This window comes from Meriones unguiculatus, chromosome 10 (genome assembly GCF_030254825.1).
Source record: "Meriones unguiculatus strain TT.TT164.6M chromosome 10, Bangor_MerUng_6.1, whole genome shotgun sequence".
Lineage (NCBI taxonomy): Eukaryota > Metazoa > Chordata > Mammalia > Rodentia > Muridae > Meriones > Meriones unguiculatus.
In genome coordinates this window covers 24,965,231-24,988,968 of record NC_083358.1, presented here as the reverse complement: position 1 = coordinate 24,988,968, position 23,738 = coordinate 24,965,231, and the positions used below count along the sequence as shown (strand labels likewise).

At 37.7% G+C, this 23,738-nt stretch overlaps 1 protein-coding gene across 3 annotated transcripts in view; it reads right to left on the bottom strand.

Moving 5' to 3' along the window:
• Window positions 1–23,738, bottom strand: part of Cdh11 (cadherin 11) — a 156,680-nt gene that overhangs the window by 19,364 nt on the left and 113,578 nt on the right. For all 3 annotated transcript variants that reach the window (XM_021658818.2, XM_060392147.1, XM_021658819.2), the window contains 5 exons: window positions 23,594–23,713; window positions 21,815–21,982; window positions 18,594–18,781; window positions 12,153–12,406; window positions 1,623–1,759 (listed from right to left, as the gene is read on the bottom strand). In XM_021658818.2, the coding sequence (XP_021514493.1) occupies window positions 1,623–1,759; window positions 12,153–12,406; window positions 18,594–18,781; window positions 21,815–21,982; window positions 23,594–23,713 (867 nt within the window). The remainder of the gene's footprint in view (window positions 1–1,622; window positions 1,760–12,152; window positions 12,407–18,593; window positions 18,782–21,814; window positions 21,983–23,593; window positions 23,714–23,738) is intronic.

Sequence of the window (23,738 nt, the reverse complement as noted above, 5' to 3'; positions counted from 1 at the left end):
TTTAAGTGTTAACACCTATGCCAAATGCCACGAGTCTTGAGTGCAAGGCTTTTGTTTAAAGTATAACATGATAACCGGAAGCTGTAAACTACTGGAGGCTGTAAGCCATTCTCTGATAGCTCTTTTTGCTTCTCAAGATGACTGCATCTGGAGTTAACTAAAACCCAAAAAAACTGGGCACACTGACAGATTTTTTTTTTTCTTACTTAAGTAATTTAAAATGGGAAAACACACTTCTAGTCAGAATCTTTAAGGTAGGAAGAAAATCCTTTAATGCAGGTCCATTAAAGTGGAAAGAGCTATCTTTAATCTGGACAACACCTTTTGCTAGTGGCCTAATTAAAGTATATGGAAAAAGGAAGTTCTTTCTTCTTGCCTACTTGCTCTTACTCTCACTAGCATGTTCATTCCTTCACTGGCATCATAACCTATATCTTTGGGATTTTGGTGTATTCTGGACACCAGATGAGACATCCAGCTTCATGAACCTTCCATTTTCATTTACAGGCAGTCATATTTGGATTAGCTGTCAGTCACTGTAATAAATTCTATATCTAGGTATACATACAGAGAGGGATTAATTCTTCAGGTTCTGATACTCTAGAAAATCCTGACTCATACACCAACCTTCTGAGTATATCTTCAAAGAAAAATGAAAACATTTCTACTTGACTAATTATCTTTCTAGATACATAAGTAAAAATAAAGTTTAAGAAAATAAAAATAAAACAAACCCAGAGACTTAGGGTAAAACAGAATTCCACTGCTCTAAAAATAAATAAATAGATAAAATGTAACAACAAAAGGACTCCTAATGCCATTCTGCTATCCTCATAGATCGGAGCCTTGCTCAAGTGTCATCAGAGAAACTGCCCCTTCAGGAGATGGGAACAAATATAGAGACCCAGAGCCAGGCATTATGCGAAGACTGAGAGACCATGGGTCCCTCAGCCCTGAAAGGGATATCTGCATCCAATCCATCTCTTTAGGGCCCAGGGAGTCCTGCAGAAAAAAGAAAAGAAAAGAAAAAGAAAAATAGAAAGCAGAAGCAGTGTAAAAGCCAGAGGGCTTGGAGGACACCAAGAAAACAGGGCCCTCTAAACCAAAATGATCAAAATTCATATGAATTCACAAAGACAGAGGCAGCGTGCAGAAGGTGTGAATGGGTTTGCACAAGGTCCTGCGTGTATTTATTATGACTTCCAGTTTATTGTTTTTAGGAGATCCCTGAGTGTGTGAATGAGTAAGTATCTGATTCTTGTGCCTCCGCATAGGCTCTTTTTTATTCTGTTGGTTTGTTTTGTCCAAGTCAGATGTGTTATTTTTTTTTGTTTTATTGCACTATATTTTGTTATTATATTTTATTATCTCTTAGAAAACTGTTTGTTTTCTAATGGGAGACAAAAAGAGAGGAGATCCCAATGGAACTGAGAGGAAGAGAGGAAGAAAAAAAAATAAAATCAGGATATTTTATTTGAGGAAAATTCTATTCTCAATAAAACAAGGAAAATTTTTAAAACAAAACAAACGAGAATCTATCTTAGCAATTTTATTTTATAGACTAGAGTCAGAAGAAGTTGTATTTAGTAAAGCCAAATCAAAGCCTCTAGGAGAATACTTACGGATTTCTGCTGCAAAGACAGAGATGTTGAGCCAGGCAGTTTCCTCTCTATCTATAGGTTTTGTAGTTTTAATAAAACCATCTTCTGGATTAATCGTGAAAAACCTGTCGAGGTCAGTATGACGATCAATTGAATACCTAAGCAGAATGCAAATGAGGTAATTAGACCAAGATATTCAGAGAAGCTTACTATTTGAATATTTTCTTCATGTTATATTTAAAGCAATTGCTTTTTCAACTGATCTCCTGAGTTAAGTTTTCTTTTTAATCAAATTTACTTATCAAACTTCACACATGAATCTTTTATAGAAATCATTTTGGCACATAGGACTTCTTTATGCAGAACAATGAATGAAAACACTGCTTAGCATATTTGATTGAGAAGTATAATAATGGTTTGCATATTTCTCCATATTTACTATAATAACCCACCATCTGAATATTTATGAAATTGCATTTGGGAAGTGAGTTTGCCTTGCTCCCAAACTACTCAGAAAGTCACAAATGTATCAAACCTTTGCCAGATTTTGGCATATGAAATATTAAGTAGTCTCAAGTTTATCTAAATTCAACATCGAAGACCATTTATAGTCCTAAACAGCAGTATTCTCCACTTGTAAAGAAAAATGCTAGCTATATTTTGCATGGTCGTTGTTTTGTTTTTGTTTTCAGTTTATTTAGCTGTTGAGACCTGTTGGTAATTCGGTTCTGAATTCCAAGGTGCAAATGCAAACAAGGCTCCTGTGGTTAATTGTTAGGTCATCCTCCCCATACATTACTGAATGTACTGTACTTCACAGCAAAGTGCAAAGGTTTTATCAAGTCTTACTCACTTGGAAGTTTGTCTCTTTCAGACAAGGAAGGGTTCTCAGACTACCATGAAGCTATATGCAAGATCATGTGGAAGATGCGGAAAGAAACTTGACTTTAACTGAGGTGAATTAAAATAACTTCACCAGACTTGGCACCTACAAGCATCTTATTTTAGCGGGTCTGCTAAACTTGAAAGGTCCCGCCAATTCATTTCATCACACCAACCCCAAAGTGGAGAAGAAAAAAAGATGAATCAAGCTCATACAAACAACTTGTTGTACTTCAAAATTGGGTAGTTTTCTGCTCTTAGATATTTTGGCTGTTTTTTTTTTTTCTTTTTTCTGAAATGTATAGAACAAATATATTTTAAAGCATCAGTAATGATTAAAAATATAAGAATAGCAGAAGTAACAAGGATTCTGGATATCAAAGAGCTTATTCTCCTATATTTATACAGTATGAGATTTGAAAATGGTGTATGTCCAGCTTCTGAGAAACCAATGTTGTAGGCCAGGTCTTCCTATGCTAGATCAGTCACACCCTTTCCACAGAAGACTCATGGGACAGCACTTTACAGTAGTCAAAACATGAGGTCATTCATGATGGACTTTGAAACTACAGCTCCTTAAGAGAAATGAATTGTTCCTTTTTCCCTGGGATGAACTTCAACTTGGTCTTGCATTTCTTCAAAGCCAGCAGAAGCTCTGAAGCTGAGTCTGAGTAGATAACTCTACATATATTAATAACAGAAGACGTGTTTCCTCCCATAAGGCAGCTTTCTATTCAAGTAACACTGGCACATCTACAATAAGAAAGATGGTAAGGCAAGACACCATACCACAGATAAAATAATGGTCTATGGATCTGGAATTTGAAAAATCTTAAATCTAGTCTTTTTGCACTGCATCTGATCTAAATGATAAATTTTTGAAAAAGTCACTTAAAATGCTTAACTTCAGCATATTCATCTTGAAATCAGAACAGCAATTTTACCTAACTTTATATTGTATGTGAGAATGAAATGAGGTATCTTCAGGCCTCACTGACATTAAGCAACGCAGCCTAAAGTATCTGTTATTTTAGTTGTTGCTCCTGCTGCTGTTATGTGGAGGAGAAAATAGGAAAGCTCTTGAATGTCAAAGGATAACCTCCATCCTTTAGCCAATGAAAACCATGGAAGACCTTTAAGCAAAGATGCAAATAAGTGAAATCAGAACAAGTGAGTGATTACTGAAGTAGTGAAGGAAAGATGATCTGAGAAAAATTAAGAATTAGATGTAGTTTCTTAAAAATAAGAATTTCAGAGGAATTAAAAAATATATGATGAATAGAGTGCCAGTAGGAGTTTGGTCAAGATTTAGGTATCTGGGATGGCTAGGAGCGTTTGGAAACATTCTGGCCTGATTTTCTGAGAGGAAGATATGAGGAGACACAAAGTTAACTTAGCAGAAAATGGAGGTTAAATTTCAACTACGAAGAGGTTACAATCTTAAGGGAGCAAAGATTCAATATTATGATTGACAAGGATGTAACGAGAGGTTTTAGAATGACGATGGTGGCAGTGGTGCTGGTTATGGTAGTGGTGCTGGTGGTAGCTATACATTTGTGCATATATAAATATGTGTGTGTAGTCCTGGATACCGGTATGTACACATGCACTTAGAGGCTTCGTGAAAGCCTTGGCTATTACACTATACACCGTCTTTTTCCATCTACCACTAGCCTGGAGTTTTTTATAAGCTAGGCTCATGGCCCCAAAGCCCTCAGCATAAGAAGTATAAGCATGACACACCAGACCCAGCATTTTTCATGGATTTTTGGGATAAAACTCAAGTCGTCATGCTTCCAAAGAAAATGCTGTACTGAATAAGGACAAACCTGAGCCTTTCTTTTTATTTTTAAATAAGGCTGAAAGCTGGGTCATCCAGAGACCTACAGCACAACTATCACAACTATCAAAAAAAGTGTCAGTGTCTGCTCCTTCCTTGGGGGGTGGGAAGGTCAAAGAGTCTGCCATTGAGTTCCTGTCAGAAATAGTCCCTGTTCCCCTCACTATGGGAAACCAATTTGTTACTGAGCTACCACGGGCTACATCTGAGCAGAGGTTCTAGGTTATATCCATACATGGTCCTTGGTGAAGTGTCAGTCTCAGGAAAGACCCCTGTGCCCAGATATATTTGGTCCTTGTGGAGCTCCTATCCTTTCCACGTCATACTAACTCCCCTTTCTTTTATATGATTCCCTGCACTCTGCCAAAGATTTGGTTATGAGTCTTAGTATCTGCTTTGATACACTGCTAGGTAGAGTCTTTCTAGGCCACAGAGGAGGACTTTTCAGCCAGTCCTGAAGATACCTGATAAAACAGGGTCAGATGAAAGAGGAGGAGGTCCTCCCCTATCAGTGGACTTGGAAAGGGGCAGGGAGGAGATGAGGGAGGTAGGGTGGGATTGGGAAGGAATAAGGAAGTGGGATACAGCTGGGATACAGAATTAATAAAATGTTACTAATAATAAAAAAGTACTGGATATCAAAAAATAAATAAAATAATTAAATCAAGGAAAAATGTGTCAGTGAATAATTCCTAATGGTATTTTGCTACATTCATAGATGGGTATCTAGCTTAGTCCAGTTATCATCAGTGAGGCTTCCTCTAGCAGCTGATGCAGACACTCACATCCAAACATTAGGCAGAGCTCTGGGAACACCAAAGAAAAGGAAGAGGAAGGATTGTGAGAAGCAGAGGGGTCAAGGATACCAGAGAAAACACAGCCCACAGACTCAACTATGCACAGTTCACGGGCGCACAGAGAGACTGAAGCAAAGTGATTGGTCCCGCATGGGTCTGTACTAGGTCCTTGCATATACATTTATGGTTGTTTAGGTTTTGTCACACTCCTAACACTGGGAGTGAGGGTGTCTCTGAGTCTTTTTACTGTTCTTAGAACCCTTTTCCTCATACTAGGTTGCCTCATCCAGCCTTGATATGAGGGTTTGTGCCTGCTCTTACTGCAACTTGTTATGCCATGTTCAATTGATATTCCTGGGATGCCTGCAGTTTTCTGAAGCGAAATGGAGGGGTAGGGGAACTGGGGTAGAGAGGAGACACTGGGAAAAGTGGATAGAGGAGAGGCTAGGTCAGGATTTATTGTATAAAAGAATAACAAACAAAAAGACATAGTAAATATGAGCTCACAGATACGTTTATTGTTTTTCTACAGTGCTGAAACCTGAGCTCATGGTATTATTGATAGCTCTATCTCACTGAGCTATATGTCTATTCCTGCCCACAAACATCTTTAGGGAGAATAACTAAGCCATTGGAGAAAAACAATGAGGGATAAAAATGAACAGCACATACTATCATAAATTCAGAATTATAATCAGAAGGAGAAATCAGCCCACAGGCAAAGAATATGAAGTACTAACCCAATTCAATCATAGAATGAGTGTAAATTCTATAGGTGACTGAACTTAGAGAGAGTTTTAAGTAAAAACACTGGACCTCAGGGTACCTGCAGTGCTGGGAAAGTGATCAAAGTCTAAACAAAACACCAGGTAAAGGCAGGAACGAGGAAATATCAAGGAAACCAAGGAGAGAGAATGTTTCAGTAAGTAAATGAAATACTAACCAAAACTATATCAAATGCTGTAGAATCTAAGAAAAGATATCTACAAATATGGAAGAGGCTAGGAGATTGGGTGATGTGTTGGGAGATGGCTCAGTCTTCCAAGTGCCTGTTGCATATATAGGAAGACCTGAATTCCCATCCTCATCGCCTACATAAAGCCCCCCTGGGGGGCAGCCTTGCCAGCCACAGAGGAAGAGGATGAAGCCAGTCCTGATGAGACCTGATAGGCTAGGGTCAGGTAGTAGGAGAGGAGAAATTTCCCTATCAGTGGACTAGGAGAGGGGCATATCAGAAGAAAAGTGAGGGAGAGTGAAACTGGGAGGAGATGAGGGAGGGGGCTACAGCCAGGATACAAACTGAATAAATTGTAATAAACAATAATCATTTTTTTTTAAAAAAAGGCCCATCACGGTGGCACCTATCTATATCAGTCTTGTTGTGGTGACAAACACAGACAGATCTTTGGTGCTTGTTTTCCCGCCACTCTAACCAACTGGTGAGTTGTTGGTTCAGTATGAAACTCTACCTTGAAAAGAAAGTAAGGTGTAACAACAGAAGATACTCAGTGTCAACCTCTGACCTGAAGATGTACATGTGGACACAGGCATATGCACCCTATGCACAAACAAGTACACATACACCTGACACATACATGCACACACACACACACACACACACACACACACACACACACAATTTTTAAATCTTTAGAAGATAGCATAAAGTCTTAACTTCATGCCAAATTCACAAATACCTCTAAGGATTAGAGAGGATAAGCTGGACATTAGGTGGCAAGAAAAAGTCCATTCAGTATAAACTTTGCATGTCCACCTGCAATTTCTCTGACATTTCTAAGAACAGAAGAACAGAAACCCAAGTGTGTAGGGCAGAACTTGGCTCTATTTGCTTATTGAGAATCTGTGCGTAATTACATACTTGGAAGTTACCCTTTATGCACAGAACAGCAAGCACTGAAATCATGACCCAAATGAATGGATTGCAGATGTGGAGCTCTGGAAACAGTGGAGTGTGAGGAAAATAAGTATTTGCTCTATGTGCCTTTATGTTTGTGTTCTTCTAAAAAGTCACCAACGCATCTTGATATTCTAGGTCAAACTTAAATTGAATTAACGCGTAACTATGAGCATATTGAAGTAGTTGGAAGGCGCAGCAAGGCTCTCCTGACTTTATATAAGGAACTTCTTTTAACAAAAGAACAGGATAGTCAAATATTTCTGGGGAAATGTTTTTGCTACCGACAGCTAAAAGAGAAGACTGAAGCTAAAATAGATTTGGATTAGAATCCAGTCTTCAACTGGTCAGGTGAGCATAAGCAGGTCAGATTATCCTTCTGATTTTAGCACTCCATCAACTGACTCCTGAAGCAGCCTCAGCCTCAAAGTGTTATATGAGGATTCAGGAAAAAAACAAACAAACAAACAAACAAAAAACTGCCTTAAATGTATTGTTTTGATTCTAAGGAAAAAAACCCTCAAAAATGTCATCTCTCAGCAATAAGGATTATATTCTAAAATGTAATACATAACTCTTCTATCCTTCCATTTGAAAAAAAAACTGGATACAGGGCAAAGGAATCTCATGTGGTCCAGAACGGGGTCAAATTAAGTAGGTAGCCAAGGATGACCTTGGACATCTGGTCCTTCAGCTGCCACCTCTAGAGCACTGGCATTATTACAGGTCCACACCTCTTTACTCCACTTATGCTCTGCCGGGGATCAAACCCAGAGCCTCAGGTATGCGAGCCGTAAGCCAATTGAGTTGCACCTTGAATGAGCATTTTATTTCACAAAGTATGTATATTCCATGGTCTGATGCAAATTCTTTCTATTTGCAATCTTTTGTTTTGTTTTTTTTCTGTTGCTGCAGCATGGTAGAAAATTGTTTTTATTCTTATGTAGGACTTGTAGTTATGTATAGTTTTGATGGTGCTTCAGTAAATGTTTACACTGTGCAATTTTTCAAATCAAAATCGTTACCGTTTCATTATCTTAAGCTTATCATTTCTTCCACTGGAAACATTCAAACACTTTTTTAAGATACATGATGAAAGTTTCAGATTATTATTGTTAGTCACAGTGTTCCATGTACCAATACCCTGGAGATTATTTTTCTATCTAATTGCAATGTTGAGTGTATTGAGTGAACACTCCTCATGTTCCTGGCCTTTCTAATCTCAGCAGTGTTTCTAATCACTACATAGAATTTGTTTGAGAATTCATATGAATGAGGTCATGTACTATTCTTTGTTTGTTTGTTTGTTTTGCTTTGGTCGGTTAGTTGGGTTTTCCCTGTCTTATTTCACTGAAGTGACAATTCCCCTGGTTCTTCTTTATTCCTGAAAATAAAAATGATAGAATTTCATGGTTTCCTTTATTGCTCAACAGCTTTTTGCTGTGAGTATTCATCAGATTTTCTTATCTGTGGATGTGCACTTAGGTTGCTTTGTATCTTGGCTACTGTGAACAGCGCTGCAATAAACATGGAGGTACAGATGTCCCTTCAACTTACAGATTCCATTTCTTTTGGATGGATACACTGTAGTAATAGAGCTAGACCATATGGCAGTCCTACTGTTGAATCCTGAGTCCCCAGCACAATTTTATATAATTGGGTATAGGAAGAATCTACATTCTTATCAACAGTGTCTTTCTCTTTCTTCATTTTCTTCCTAGCATTTTTCTTTCTTGCTTTTGTTTTCCTGGCTGAGAACGGTCATTTTAACTGTGACTAGAGAAGAGTTAAACTGTAATTTTCGTTTACATTTGCTTGTCTGTTTGTAATACTAACCGTCTTAAGAATGTACGTGTGCAGGTGTGTGGGTTTATGTGTGTGCCTGTCCATATGTGTGTATATCAAAGGCTGCCCATCCTAATTTTAGAGGCAAGAATTTTTCCTTGCTTGGAGTTCACCAAGCAGGCTCGGCTGCCTTGGCAGTGAACTCCAGGGATTTTTTTCCTATCTCTGCCTCGCTAGTGCCGGGATTATAAACATACTCTGCAAACCAACATTTTGTGTGTGCGGGTGTCTCTGTGTGTGCGCATGTATGCGAATATATGTGTGGATATTTTGTTTTGATTGCGTTTCATTTCTTTTAAATTTCGAGTGTTTCTGTATGTTTTTGAGTGTGTGTAGTGTGTATGCCTGTGTGGCATGTGCAGTGTAAAGGCCAGAGGAGAACACCAGATGCCCTGGTTTATTTCTCTCCACTATATTCTTTCTAGGCAGCATTTCTCACTGAACTTGGAGCTAGGCCGGAAACCAGCAAGTTCCAGAGATCAGCTTGTCTTTACCCTAACCCTACTGTGGTTGCAGATGTACAGAGCCATTGTTGACATTTTGTATTGGTTCTGAGGGTTGGAGTGTTGGCCTTCATGGTGGAGCATGAATCACTATCACTCGCTGAGAAATCTACCCAGCCAATGTATGGCTTTACAACAAACGTGGACCTTGGGAATAGCATCCAGGTCCTTATGTTTTTAATGCTAGGAGAAGCTAAGCTATCTCCCTCAGTGCTTATCACATAATTTTTTTCCATTTGCATATTTTTACTGTAGAAATCTCGAGTCATGCCTTTTTGTGGTTATTTGGATATCCTGGGGATTCCTACCATGTGCTCAATACAGGTTTGTTGAATAAATGACAAAAAGAAATGTCATCAGTTCCAGACCTAAGAGTTTGAGTTTCTAAGGCAAGCTAGTGCCATTAATTTATTCATTCAGAAAGCAGGTACCTACTATGGACATGAGCCACAGTCAGTGGAAGAATTCATTGATTACCTAGAACACAGTTCAGCAAATATCCAATGGCAAGGGCTAACTAGCCAACACTTTAGACTATACAGGATGCAGGGTATCTGCATGGAAGGATCTATGGACAAGGGAAAATATTGTTTACTATTACTTTCCTATACAACATAGTATACAAAAACAGTGAAGGGTTCAGAGGTGCTCACTCCAAAACTTATAGAGTTACAGTAACCAAAACCCTGTGACACTGATATATAGGTAGACACATTAAAAGGGACTCAAATTGAGAGTTCAGAAAGTGGCTATCCACATTCTAGTTATGTGGAAACGTAATGTGATGAGTTTCTCAACCACAGCACACACAGTCATCAATTTGAAATAAATCAAAAATCTAAAGAAAAAAAATAAAAATAAAACCTATAAAAATTTCTTCAAAGGAAATACAGGCATATATATTTTTTCAGTTTATCTGTAATAAGCCATATTTTTTAATATCTGACAAGCAACCAAGGAAGAGAAGTGTATCCTTAGTCATAATTGAAAATATTTTTGCCTCTAAAATATCAGGAAAATTTAGAGGCAGCTCACAGAATTAGAGAAAATATTTGCAAATCAAATAAGGCTCTGTGGCAGCCAGAATATATAATGAACTTTTATAATTCAATAAGAAAAGTAGTTAATATAATTACATAATGGGGAAAGAATTTAAATGGCTATTATTTTTTCTCTAGAAGACACAGATTGTTACTATGTGTATCTTAATATGGATACTTCCTATCAGTATCTGTCAATGAAACAAACATGACATATGCTTTGCAATTTATTTGGGTACCTTAAATAAAAAGATATAAGCTACATGTATGACAGCATTGGAAAATGGTACAACCATTGTGAAAAAACTTGGTGCCTGGTGGAAAATTTAAGCACAGTGTTGCTATATTTTTAAGCAATTTTACCTCTAGTTACATAGCCAAGAGAAAGACAATACATGCATGAAAATATTTGTGGATCACTGTAAACAAAAGCTGTATCTGTAAAATTCAACAGATAAAAGAAAGTGAATGTCCATCTAAATGACAGATATACGATATACTGGGTATGCATACAGTGAAAAATTATTTGTCAAACAAAATAAATTTCAGGTGTAATGTACAATATTATTGATTCTCCAAAAGATAATATTTGGAAGTTTCCAGTTCTGTTAGGACATGTAGCGTTAGCTTACTTGAGTAAAACTAAATACCTGTATTCTTTGAAAAGATGAATACAAGACAGAACATATAAAGAGTGAGAATTAAAAGTCAATTCAAAGAATGGGAGATTGAAGATTTTTTAATAAGAAACTAGATTGTTTTGCCAAGAGAATTAATGAGAGATAATTTAGTCACTGAGTTTTGCTGCTGTCCAAGGGTGTAATGTTTGAACGTGCATTTTTTAACAGTCATTTGGCTCAACGGTTGATATCAGTATGATGGCTGGAAATCTGAATCAGAAAGATCCTGAGAAGGCAGATGGAACATAGAAAGTACAGGAGTAGTCATGGAGAGGACAAAAGATAACCCACTCTATGAAACTGGACTTTATACAACTTCAAATCTGCACCGTATAACTATTTTACATCTGTAGTTCAAATCCCTTCTCAGCCTCATTATAATTACTCTGCCCTCTTGACCACCAGCCTCATAACTCAGTAACTCTGGTCAATGGTGGGAAGGAGAAGCAAGATTCAGCATATCTTTTCTGAATAAAAAATAAAATTATGTGATGTGCACTCTATTAATTTTGCAAAGTCCTCAGCAGGGGATAGAAAGAGCTTTTCTAAAACATGTAACATCACAAATTAAGTCATTCTCTTCATTTTATTTTGATTAAACCCATATTCTTTTATCAATGTATGAGACCACAATTCGTATAAGAACAAAGTTGAGAAGGTAAATTAAAGTATATGTCTCACATACCTACTAAAGTCACTGATGCTTAAGGAGATATTAAATATGAGATAATTACTGTAATTATTTCATAATAATTATTTATACTGTATCCCAGTACCATAAGGCAGCTAGACCACCTGGTGAATGGTTATATCACCTAGTATGCATTCGGAATATGTTTCAGAGAGAATTAAATTAGCTTGAAGCCTAGCCAAAAATGTTAGTAGCAGAAATGAAATGAACTTGTACCTTGTAAATCTTAATTTTGCTTGAAATATATTGAACCTGGATACATTTTGAAATGGAAGGCTTTGGTTCCTGTAAAGGCTTTTTCCAAATTTCCTATCTCTAAAGTTTCCCATTTGAGTTATTAAGGCAAATCCATATGTACCTTATTGGGCTGTTGGCTGCATCCGGGTCTTTGGCATGTACTCTCCCAACCACAGTGCCAGCAGCTGCATTTTCTTGAACTTCGTGTATATAACTTGGGGCCAAGAACATAGGAGGCTCATCAGCATCTTCTACTGCAATCTTGACAGTCACAGTGTCCTTGAAAGGTCCATTGCTGATGAATTTCGGGTCAATGTGTACATTGGCAGCCTCTACCTTCAAGTTATATGCTCTTTTGGTTTCAAAATCTACAGGCTGGTAAGAATGAAAAGAAGATTGACAACCAGTTCCTTGAAAGAATAATAGAAGATAAAGACCTGATTGGGTCACTGAGCAAAGCAAACAGTTCCTCAAAGAGAGAAAAATCTATGGCAGTTCAATAAGCCATGTAGTCAGAAAATCAGAACAATCAGTTGTTGAAATATGAGGTTGTACATGTCATGGGAGCATAGCAAATACAGAAGCACCTCTCCACATAAAGCCAGTTGCGAACTCTCTACAGAGATCAAGAAGGAAGTTAACATGCATTCGCTGCTCACTGTGAAGTGCTACAGATCTGGCAATAAAAGAAGCCATTATTTCCTAGCCCAAAGACAAAGGGGTGTTTTATTTAGCAACTGCTCCATACTACCTGCTACATGAACGCACAATGGCCTAAGGTCATTACACTTTCTTTCTTTTTATTATTAATGAATTCAATTTGCATCTTGATCATAGGTCTGCCCTCCTCTCCTGTCAGTCCCACACTCCCTTCTGCATGCCCTCTCCCCTCTTCCTTAGAATAGGGAGGTCCCCAACCCAGACAGCCTAGCTCATCTATTGACATGAGCACTATGTTTGTTTTGTATAGTTTTTATTAGAGTGTGTTTCCCAAAGACAATGACTTTACCAGCACAGCCACAGGATCATTTATCATAGTTTATGGAAATGTTTTGGTAGGTGGAGCTGTTAAATAATGTTAATTTACAATCTCCCACCTCACCTTTTTCATTTGTATAATCTATGTACATATCTTTCAGACTGACATGGACAGTCTTTCTCAGTCTTTCTCCATCTGATATGTGGACATGTACACAAGGCCTCTCAATTCACTTATACCGTACCACTAGGCTAGCTAGCCAGTTTGCCCAAGGATGCCCTGTCTCTTGCTTCATAGCAGTATAATCACAGGCAGACTACTCCACTAACCCATGTTTGTGTTTTGGGTTTTTTGTTTTGTTTTGTTTTATGAGTTCAGGGTATCTGAAAGCTTGTGTGCGTGTGTACTATTTATGCATTAAGTGCTCTAACTACTGAAAAATCTCTCCTGTCCTACTTATTAACATAGTTTTGCCTTTCTAAAATCTATGAATCCTGGACGGTTCAGAATAATGCTAATACTTTAACGTATTTCTGTGCTTCCCAGTTCTTTTGATAGATGTTCACAGCTTTCTCTACCAAATGGAATGCCATAGCTTTGAGTGAATTCATTATTTGATTACCTTCTTTTAGGGGAAAGTAGTGGACAGTGAAGACAATCCTTCCTTTTGCTCAGAACACATATATTAAAAACTGGTCCATTTATAGAATATCAAGTATAAGTAGAACATACTTTTGTACAAGTAGGAAAAAGAACACAGAGGTGGCATTTGAATGACCACAGTCACGGGAATGTTGATGATAAGTACTCTCTACTTCTGAATAAACAATACAGAGAGTTAGCAAAGGGTGAAGAGGATAATTGTATTGAGCCCCAACACCTGAAAAACAACTTTCAAAGCAATATTCCAGTGAAGCACAAGTAACAAATATTTGGAATAAGCTTGATCTTTTAAGGCTGGCAGCCCTCGTCCGTGCAGTTGTCATTTGCCTAGCAAATACTTATTTTGAATGTATTTACAATCACAGGCTTTGGACTGACCTAGTTCTGCACTGCTCCAGACCCAAGACCATAGTCATTTCAGAAAGTTCAAACATGTTCAGTGTCCTTGACTCTGTTAGCTCCCATCTTCATCTTCTTGTAATCAAAGCGCACTCTTTTTTTTTTCCTACTGCCTAAATGACCATATAATTCTCCATCATTTTACCTTCCCAGGTGGATCCCCAAAACCCCTAGATTTTTGGATATTTTGCTGAGAAACAGAAATGAATAATATTTCTAGACTAGCAATACAAGGCTGCTGCAGTTTCTCAGAAATCTCTGCAACGCCTAGAGTGAATCAAGAATTGGACTGTGATAATTCTGAGACTGTGTGATTTGTTATCAGAAAAGGCTGCTATTCCTAGAGCAAAACCTTTTGAACTTGATGAAGGTATATGCCTAACAACCCAGATAGGTGTTTCCACTAGAAAGCCTGGTTTGTGTTGAATTGCATGGTCACTCTACGTTCTGACTGGATGGCTTTATCCAGATCACTCCATGCTATGATCTCCAGGTATTTGCAGTGGTTTATATGGAACATCTTTCCCCACAATGGTAAGACCCTAGTAAGTACTCTGGAAGTGTGCCCAGTCTCGTTGCCTTGAAAAGTCCTGCTTCATAGCCCCTAATAGCTGTGGGTGGTCTCAGTTCCTTTCACTGCTAATGGAGAAGCATCTGCAAAGAATCTACTGAGCCTCGTTGATCTTTGTCACCCTATAGCCAGGAAGGACTGCATCATGTAGTCGTAGGCATCAATCATTTTATTGAATATGCAGGAGGGCTGATTTCCGGATAACGATTAAGCATTTATTTACAATAAATTCCCTTTCTCCTTCCAAACAGAATTTGAGGTAGTTCCCCATGTGGACATTTATCCCCATGTTATGAATATTTGAAATAAAACCAAATGAGGCAACACACTGCATGAGCCATAAAAACCTTAATGCCCACCCCAGCTTACTAATCCTCACCTCTGAAAATTCTCCCGAAGGGATTCATTCAACATAAAATGCAAACAAACAATATTGAAAATGCATAATATTTGGTAGATATAATAGAAGGTTATATCTAATCTGGGGAAATATACACATAGAACAGCAAATCCAACTGTGAGATTTTATTAAGAAAATCATGGTCCATCGATAGGATGGGATGTAATGTAGTCATTAAAAATGATTATGTGTGTTATATAACAGCATGTAAAGTGTTTATGATGTGACATTAAGTTAACAAATCAGCTCACCCTATGACTGGAAGCAAGCAAAAAGCAAGCAAAATGTTACATATCCACAAATCCACAGGCCAAATGAAACGACGTAAAATAGAAATAGCACTGTTTGATTAAAACAAGGAATACTTTAAATGTCCTCTATTGCTGTTCTCACACTACCTCACAAGGTTATTTTGGTTTAAAATGAAACCCTTAAAAGCTGTGCAGGCATTTGTTTCCAATGGATGATATTTCCACCTGGCCAAGGGTACTGTAATCACAGATGATTGGAGTTTTCTTCCTGACAGAGGCCAAGCCACCTAGAGGCTAATCTGTATTTTACATTGCTCACACAACTACGTGGAGAGTGGTCATAAAGTCAGGACACAGTTTTCTTTTTTCTTCTTTGCCGTGAAACTCTGAACGTGGCTCTGAGGTCTATCTGCAAACATTATTTTTGTAAGTATTTTAAAGAATGATTCCATCAAGTCTGCCAGCTACCTAAGAACGACTGTCCCACGTGGTCCAGTGTATCAGCCAGTTTGACCGTTTGGGCAGCAAGGCCAGTGGGAGGATAAGAATTTTCTTAAAATACATTCTTTTCCTTCTAAACATGATTGGAGGCAGCTCTCTAAATCCACAAGGTCCCTGGCATCTTCCTCTACTTTAGTTTTATGTCTTCTGAATTTGAAATCTCTCTCTCTCTCTCTCTCTCTCTCTCTCTCTCTCTCTCTCTCTCTCTCGATCCCAACAATGGTTTTTCAACTGGTCCTACTATCTGTTCCCACTCTAAGGAGTGAATGATTTGCAGTCTCTTCATTATTCCCCGTTCTCCCTTAAACAAGTCTATCCCAAGCTCAGTTTCTGCTTTCTTTTCTAGTCTGGGAAAATGCTGTTCCACTGTCAGGAATCAGCTCAGGATACACTTATCTTGGAAGCCATTTCTGGCCCCGTAGGGATGGGATGCTCTCACACATTTCACCATCATCGAGTTTTCAACTCCCAGTCTCTCCGGGGGTATTTGATAAAAATTAGAGGAATATTTTTAACCATTATTATAAGAGCAGAGTGAAGAAAAGTGTATGTCTACCAACCTATACATGAAGGAGGCCCAGGTAATATAAAATGTCTTACATTGTATGGAACATTCCTCTACAACCACGATTTCTGAAGCCTGATACACCAGTACTGTCAAGGCTGAGAAAACTCCTCCAATCATAAGCAGCTTTTTACTAAATACTCCTGTTAATTTGCGAATCCCTGTGACTAGCACTCCAGCTCTTACATTTTAGATTCATGGCTTTTACCAAAGCCTGCCCGACAAATAATTAGAGCTAATTAACTCAGTAAAAAATAAACAAGTGAATCAAGAAGTGAATGAAAATGTCAGATTAAAGAAAATCTTTAAACTACAAAAAGATTTCTATATGATCTTTCCACATGTCTTTATGTTATTAAATTGCCTATAATGTCTTCCAAAAGAACCCACATTTTTAGTATACTAATTTCACATTTAATTGCTTTTTCCTGTTGGGCATTTGGAACTTTGTGGTATGAGTTAAGGCAAATCTCCTTTTCCAAATTAAATAACAGCCTACATTGTTTTAAATTTAAATGTCAGTGCTTTGTAAAAGCTTCTCCTGCTCCCTGTAATAAACAGTGAATTGAGGGAAGGTGCACAGATTAATCATATGCAGCAAGCTCATTTGCCATGTATGAGTTTCATGGGCATGATTTAAATGGTTCAGGATTTCGGAGAACAGTATGTGTTTGCCCCTGAAAACACTGGAAACAGGTGACAACCTTTGCATAACCAACTATCCAATTACTTGAGCACCCACAGACAGGAGGCAGGAACCGCTGATGTCAACATTCACGTGTCAGTGTTGTGCAGGAGGGATAGTAATATTAATTAATGAAGAAATCTGACAGCTACACTCAGTACACAAAACGACTTTTCAAAAGCTCTCTACCCTCTTGTGGCTGATAATTAGACATTTTTAGTCATGAAGCTAGTAGTCAGGAGTAGAGACTTTTACCTCAATTTCCCGCTGTGATTTCATTGTTTTCTCACTATGGTCACCTACCTTTTCTTAGTTTTATGTCCCCTAGGTGTTTCACCCCTCCCCCATATCCTCGGCATTATAATGAACGGTCAACCACCCATCCTCCCCCTGCAGAAAATTACCTCCCAGGGCCACCTTCTTTTCTTTTCCAGCTACTAGCTCCTTTATTGATTATTCCATTTAACTTTTTCTCAGTGTTACAATCCAATCTTGTCTATCATACCAAGAAGCTTAATATTCATACTATAATACCAGGTAGAAAATGAATGCTTGATTAAAACCAAGGTAATCCCCTCAACCAATTCACATTTAATGCTCCATGCTCTGTGATGATGGAGAGGTGTTGATTTCTCAAGTGGTAAATCAGAAGGGAACTGCTTTAGAATGTACTGTAATTGTTTCTTCACTTTAAAGGCACTCTTATCTGACTTTCCAGCTCAGTTGCTTCCAAAATGTCTTAAGAGAGGCCTTGCTCCTCCTATACCGTCTCTATTTGAATTCCACATATGTCTATGTAATTGCCACCAAGTCTGTATGAGTCTCAATTTCAAAATTAAGTCAAGGAATTCTTGATAATTGGAACAATTATTTTATTTCATGTGACTTTCTCATGTCAAAAATTAATAAGAGGCAGACTACTTCTGCCCACATGTCAGTACTGAGTAAATAGGAGGTTGATTCATAAAAAAAAGAAAAAAAAACAAGGAAAAAGAAAACAATTAGCTCTTGTGTATCATAAATTCATACAGGAATATGTTTTGTTTCTGATGATAGTTTAAATGAATAAGGAGGAAGATTCATTATTATTACCTCAAGTTCAGATTTGAAGGAAAAGTAAAAGGGAGACTACTTAAATTTTCATGGAACATCCCACAGGGTAGTGAACTAGGTATTTTTGAAATAAGACCACTGTGCATTCTGTACTAGCTGACTTAATCTGGCTGACCTCAAGAAAAGTAGCATTGCTTTTCTGAATCCCCGACTTATCAAGTTGTCATTTCGCTGACCTGATAATCTTGTCAAAACACAGGAGAGCTAGCCAGCAACTTCAGATAGGTATAATCTGCTCTTTGGCCAGAACCTTCTACAGTATCAGTATGAAAAAAGACTATTGTCTTCCCAAACTTCAGGCTTTGGTCACAAATTGATAGTCATCCTTCAGTCTTTCATGGATGCATTTCTTAGCTATACTTCCCCTGTCTTCTTCAGGTTGCCTGGTTAACACAGATCACCTGATTGACATGTCCAACATGTCCTCTAACCTACCTTTTTCAGCTTCACCACACCCTCTTGTGTTTCATAGTCTGTTGTGATTTCAAACATTTCCATGCCATCTCCATCAACGATATTGTATGTGACTAAGCCATTTTCTCCAATGTCTGGGTCTTTAGCCTTCACTCTTCCTACTTCCTCCCCTGGGACAGCTGCTTCTGAAACAGACATCTGGTACACGCCTGAAAGAGGAAGAAGAGAAGACTTTTATTTTCCTTTTTATTTGGCAGCTGAAAGATTTCAGATTTCATCAAATCCCAGTAAATTTCCCAAAGGGCTTAAAATTGAACTTTCTATTGGTAGAACACAGAAGAGAAGTGGAGAGATGGGAAGAGGATCCCAGATGGCTGCTTGCTGGAAGAACGTGTTTCTTACAGGATGCTAAAACAATATCAGGGTCCTAGATGAGATGATGGGGTCACCTGCTCTATCAGAGGAGGAAAGCAGTGTTGGAAAACTATGCAAGACTCCACATATTGAAACATCAGAGGCTCCACTGTGATATTTCAGGGCATCCCAAAAACTAATTTCAAGGCTTTCCTGTACTACTGCTAATTGCACAGGGAGGAACAAAAACAGAAATGCAATATTACACCTCTATTTGAAAACCTTTCAGCAGGTCATATTTATTTTAGAGACAAATACAAATCTTATCATTTAAGAATATCTCTGTACTTAGCACTATATTTGTCTCTCTTCTTACTCAGCATCCTTCTACTAGGGCAAGCATGGAATTCTCTGGAAGATTTTACAACGTCTACTCTCTTCATACTTTCATTTATATTAATCAGAAATGCAAGTGGCGCCACACACATATTTATATTTAACAGGAATTTCAAGGAAGCCACACATACTGAAACTCAGAAATAAGAAGAGTGTTACGATTCTTAAAAGAAATATAGGAATGATAAAATTGAACATATCTATATATACTATGATGTTATAGCCTAAGTAAATTGTGTGGTAAGGATAACGTGTAATGTGTGTGCATGCATGTGTTTGTATGAAGAAGTGTTTCAATTACACAGGTGGGTTTGCAGTGATGTATGTGACTATGCTGAATATGACTGAGTGTGCATATGAAAGTGTGAGAGATATGTTTTTTCTATGAAGATGTATGTGAGTGGACACACATAATTGTTTTGAGTATCAGTATGTGTGGATGAGAAAAACACCTGGAATAATGTAGGACAGAAGACTTCCTTCAGAAGTCTGCACTCCACTGAAGGAACTGGGCAAGACAAGTGTGTGAATGTGTGTGGAAAGTGTGTCACAGCGCCAGGAACAACAAGTGTAAGATGATCGTTATCTTTGGATTGCTTTAAATGAACATGTTGAACCTTAATTGCCATATTTAATGGCATTCCTTTTGGTTGCTTTATTTCTTAATGTTGCTCATGTTTAGGTGCATGTATCTCTCTGAGTGTACATCATGTGTGCAGAGGTGACTATAGAGACCAGAAAGAGTGTCAGATTCTCTGTAGCTGGAGCTACAAGTGGTTGTGAGCTACCTGATGTTTGTACTAGATCTCAAGTCTTTTCAGGAAGAGACTTTAATGAGGAATCTGTCACTTTGGCTGTTTTCCCATTACTAGAAACTTCAGAGTCATTATAATCATGTTATAACTTTGTGTTCACCTTTGCACACACAAGTGTTTGTGTTAAAGTGTGGCTTTGTATAATCTTAGACCACTCATTGAACTTTTCTTAAAAGCCAACTTTATTTGTCAAATATAAGCCCTAGTTAGATATTTATAATGGCCAGTAATTAAATGATGGTATAGCTAGTGGCTATCACTAATTTTAATCCTTCAATACCATTTTTCGTAAAGAGTTGTTTTATTTGGTGCTGTAGAGATGGCTCATGGTTAAGAGTTTAGGCCTCTCTTCCTGAAGTCCAGAGTTTGGTTCCTAGCACCTGAGATAGGCAGTTTACACACACACACAACTGCAGCTCCAGGAAAATCTGACATATCTGGTCTCTGTGGCCACCTACACATTGGTACACATACCCACTCATAAACACATAATTTAAAATTAGAAAAATAAAAATTTTAAAACTTTATCTTATTTTCAGGTGTGTGCATGTCTGTGTCTATGTGGCTATGTGCAGGTGCAGTTTAGGACAGAAAAAGGTGACAGATACTCCTGCAGCTGAGTTCCAGGATGTTGAGGGCCATGGAGAATATACTCTTAACTGCCAAGCTACCTCTTTAGTTCCTTTATATTTCCTCAATAATTTTATAAAATTTGTACAACAATCAAAGTAACAATGGCTGAACAATCATGGCCACTTTTTCAGATGAAAGAGTTTGTCAGATGATAAAAGAATTAGCACTAGCTGAACTAATACAAACAAAAGAATTATATTTAAATTAGATGCTAAGACGTCATCTTCTAGAAGTATACTAGAATACCTTTCATCCAGGACTCTTCAACATTATTTTATGATCCTTGCATAGAAAGGTGACGTCTGGATGAACTTCACTTACATTTTAGGAGCCTTATGGCTACAGTGAAAGAAGCCGCATGATTTCTGAACCCAGTTTGGAAAATGCAACACAGTTGGTTCCTGTGGGTGGTGGAGGATCAGAACTCAGCCACAGAAAGGCCCCCGTGGAGAGGAAGCACAAGTCAATCGCAACATGCCAATTTGTAAGTAATCTTAGAAGTAATATTTTTTTTCTGCCATAGCAGAGCTTTACCCAGCTGATGCTGGAGTGGAAATAGAGCAGCTATTTTTCCTAAAGTCTGCACAAATTGAAAAGGCAAAACACAAATAAATGATTGTTATTTTGAATCATCAAGATTTAAGGCAGTTTGTTATGGAACAATAAATAGCAGATTGATGTTTGGTTAACATCCAGGATAATAATAAAGAACACTGAAACAGTAAAAGGTTAAACCGATTCCTGCCTTTTATGACTAATACCTAGAGCATAAAATAACTCAAAACACAGATTTTTCTGTCTTTAGAGTTATACAGCTTTTAATGTCTTCTTTACTTCTCATTATCTCTGATACAATTTAACTTTCTTTTGTGTGTTTACAAGTGAGTTGTTATCTTGTTTTAGTCGTCTGCAAGAGTGATAAAAAATGGTTCTTGGTTCTCTAGACTCTCCCTCTTGAAAGCTGAGTAGGGCAGGAAGGAGTGAAACTATGAGAATCTGGCTGGGGTGGTAGGTAGAGAGCAGAGACCAACTCCGACTTCTTACTCTGTGGAAACTTTGGTGGGTTGTCATTGACGTCGGTCAGTGTGATTGTTACTTTGGTTGTCCCTGAGAGTCCCCCCATGTGTCCACCCATGTCCTTGGCCTGGATCACCACATGGTATTCCTCCTTGGCTTCTCTGTCCATATTGGGAAGGGCCGTTCTGATGATACCTGGCAAGTAAGCAATAAAAAAAAAATAAGAAAAAAAAATCACAGAAATACATCTATGACACAATTTCAGAAAAAAAAAAATGTTTCAGATCCCGGGGAGCTAAAGGTAGACAAAAATATTGTCTACTTCCCCAAAGATAAGTAATTTTAACATGACATTTATAATAGAAAGCAGTCACACCAGAACTGTATTTTCAAGAAAATAACAAAACGCTTACATTGTATTAATTAGTTTTGTTTTTCACTATTCATGCAAGTAACAATGTCTTTCTTCTCAGATTCAAGCATCCTGAAGACTGAAATGACAAGTGCCTACTGTATTGTATTTAGCCATAACTGAAACTATATGTCTGGACTTATAGCAAAAAGCTAGACTCTAGTCCTACATGAAACTATTATAAACATCTATACTCTCATGCCAAGTTTGCAGAGGGGCCGTAAACCTTATGCAATACATTAAAATGCTAATATTAATTTTTAAATGTGTAAACTGATGAGTTAGAAAGATGAGCAAAACTTGTGCAAAAGTTCACTCTGCAACCACCTGTCACTGACAAACAGGATAAATTAATGATTGAATTATTCATGACCCCTGCACATTGAAACATGATTTGCATAGAAATATGATTAGTTACGTCTCTAGGGATCATATGGAAGATTTTACACTCAATGAATAAGGTAATATTTGTAATATAAATACAAAGAACAAAGAGGAAACGTTGGTCTTTGTTATGTTTCCCTAAGGCCCAGTGTGACATGTTTCTTTTTAGTACCCTGGAACGTGAGAGACCCCATTTTCCTTATCTGTTAGATAGTTTCATAGGTTTCAGTTGGTGGTCACTAGCCTTGGTTCCCTGAGACAAAGATAATTAGTTTTTAACATCTCCAGACTCTAAGTGAAATCAGACATTTGTCCTTCACTTAAATGAAAGACTAATGGCAAAGGTCTCTAGGAAAACATACACAATAACTCCACAAGCTGTTGTTTGCAGCAAGGTGGTAAAAAATGAATTAATACATAGGTAGATGGGCAGTGAGCAAGCAAATGAAAAGAAAAGTATTGAATTAGGAAACTATACAAAATTGCAAATTACTAACCTCTTTATACAGCACATAATATGAGGACAGAGAAGATCCCTGTTATAATGCTGTGGAAGAGCAATTTCATAGGGCTTTAGTGTCTGTTCTTGTTGATAATCATGTTTGGTATAAACAGAGTGAAATGTCATTTTAGTTTCTGTTACATAGCAATTCACTTTACTGGTCTGCTCTTTATTTTATTGCATCCATTGGGAACCTATGTTCACAGCAGGAGATGCTGAGAATTGTCTGAATCTTCATATAACATGGACATTACTCCTGACACTTCTGAGTTTACCCAGTGGTCTTCTAAGGAAATCTAACAGTAATTCATAATAGTCTCAGGCCCTTTTAATGAATGAATCCACAATTCAAGACATTTCCAATTTATAAGTTGAATTTTAAAATAATTAATACTATGAGATGACACAGTAATAAATGTGTATTACACCATTCGGCCACATGTTCAGCATATGCACAGACTCTCTCTACAGTGTATGTCCTGACTCATGACAGTGCAATCCACTATACCTGTTTGGGCCTCCACTGAGAAGTAGGGTTGTCCTTCAAGGATACTATACACTAACTTGGCACTGTTTCCATAGGTGGGGTCATCTGCATCAGATGCTGTCACTTGGATCACTGATGTTCCTAAAAAGGGAGGAAAATGCAATTA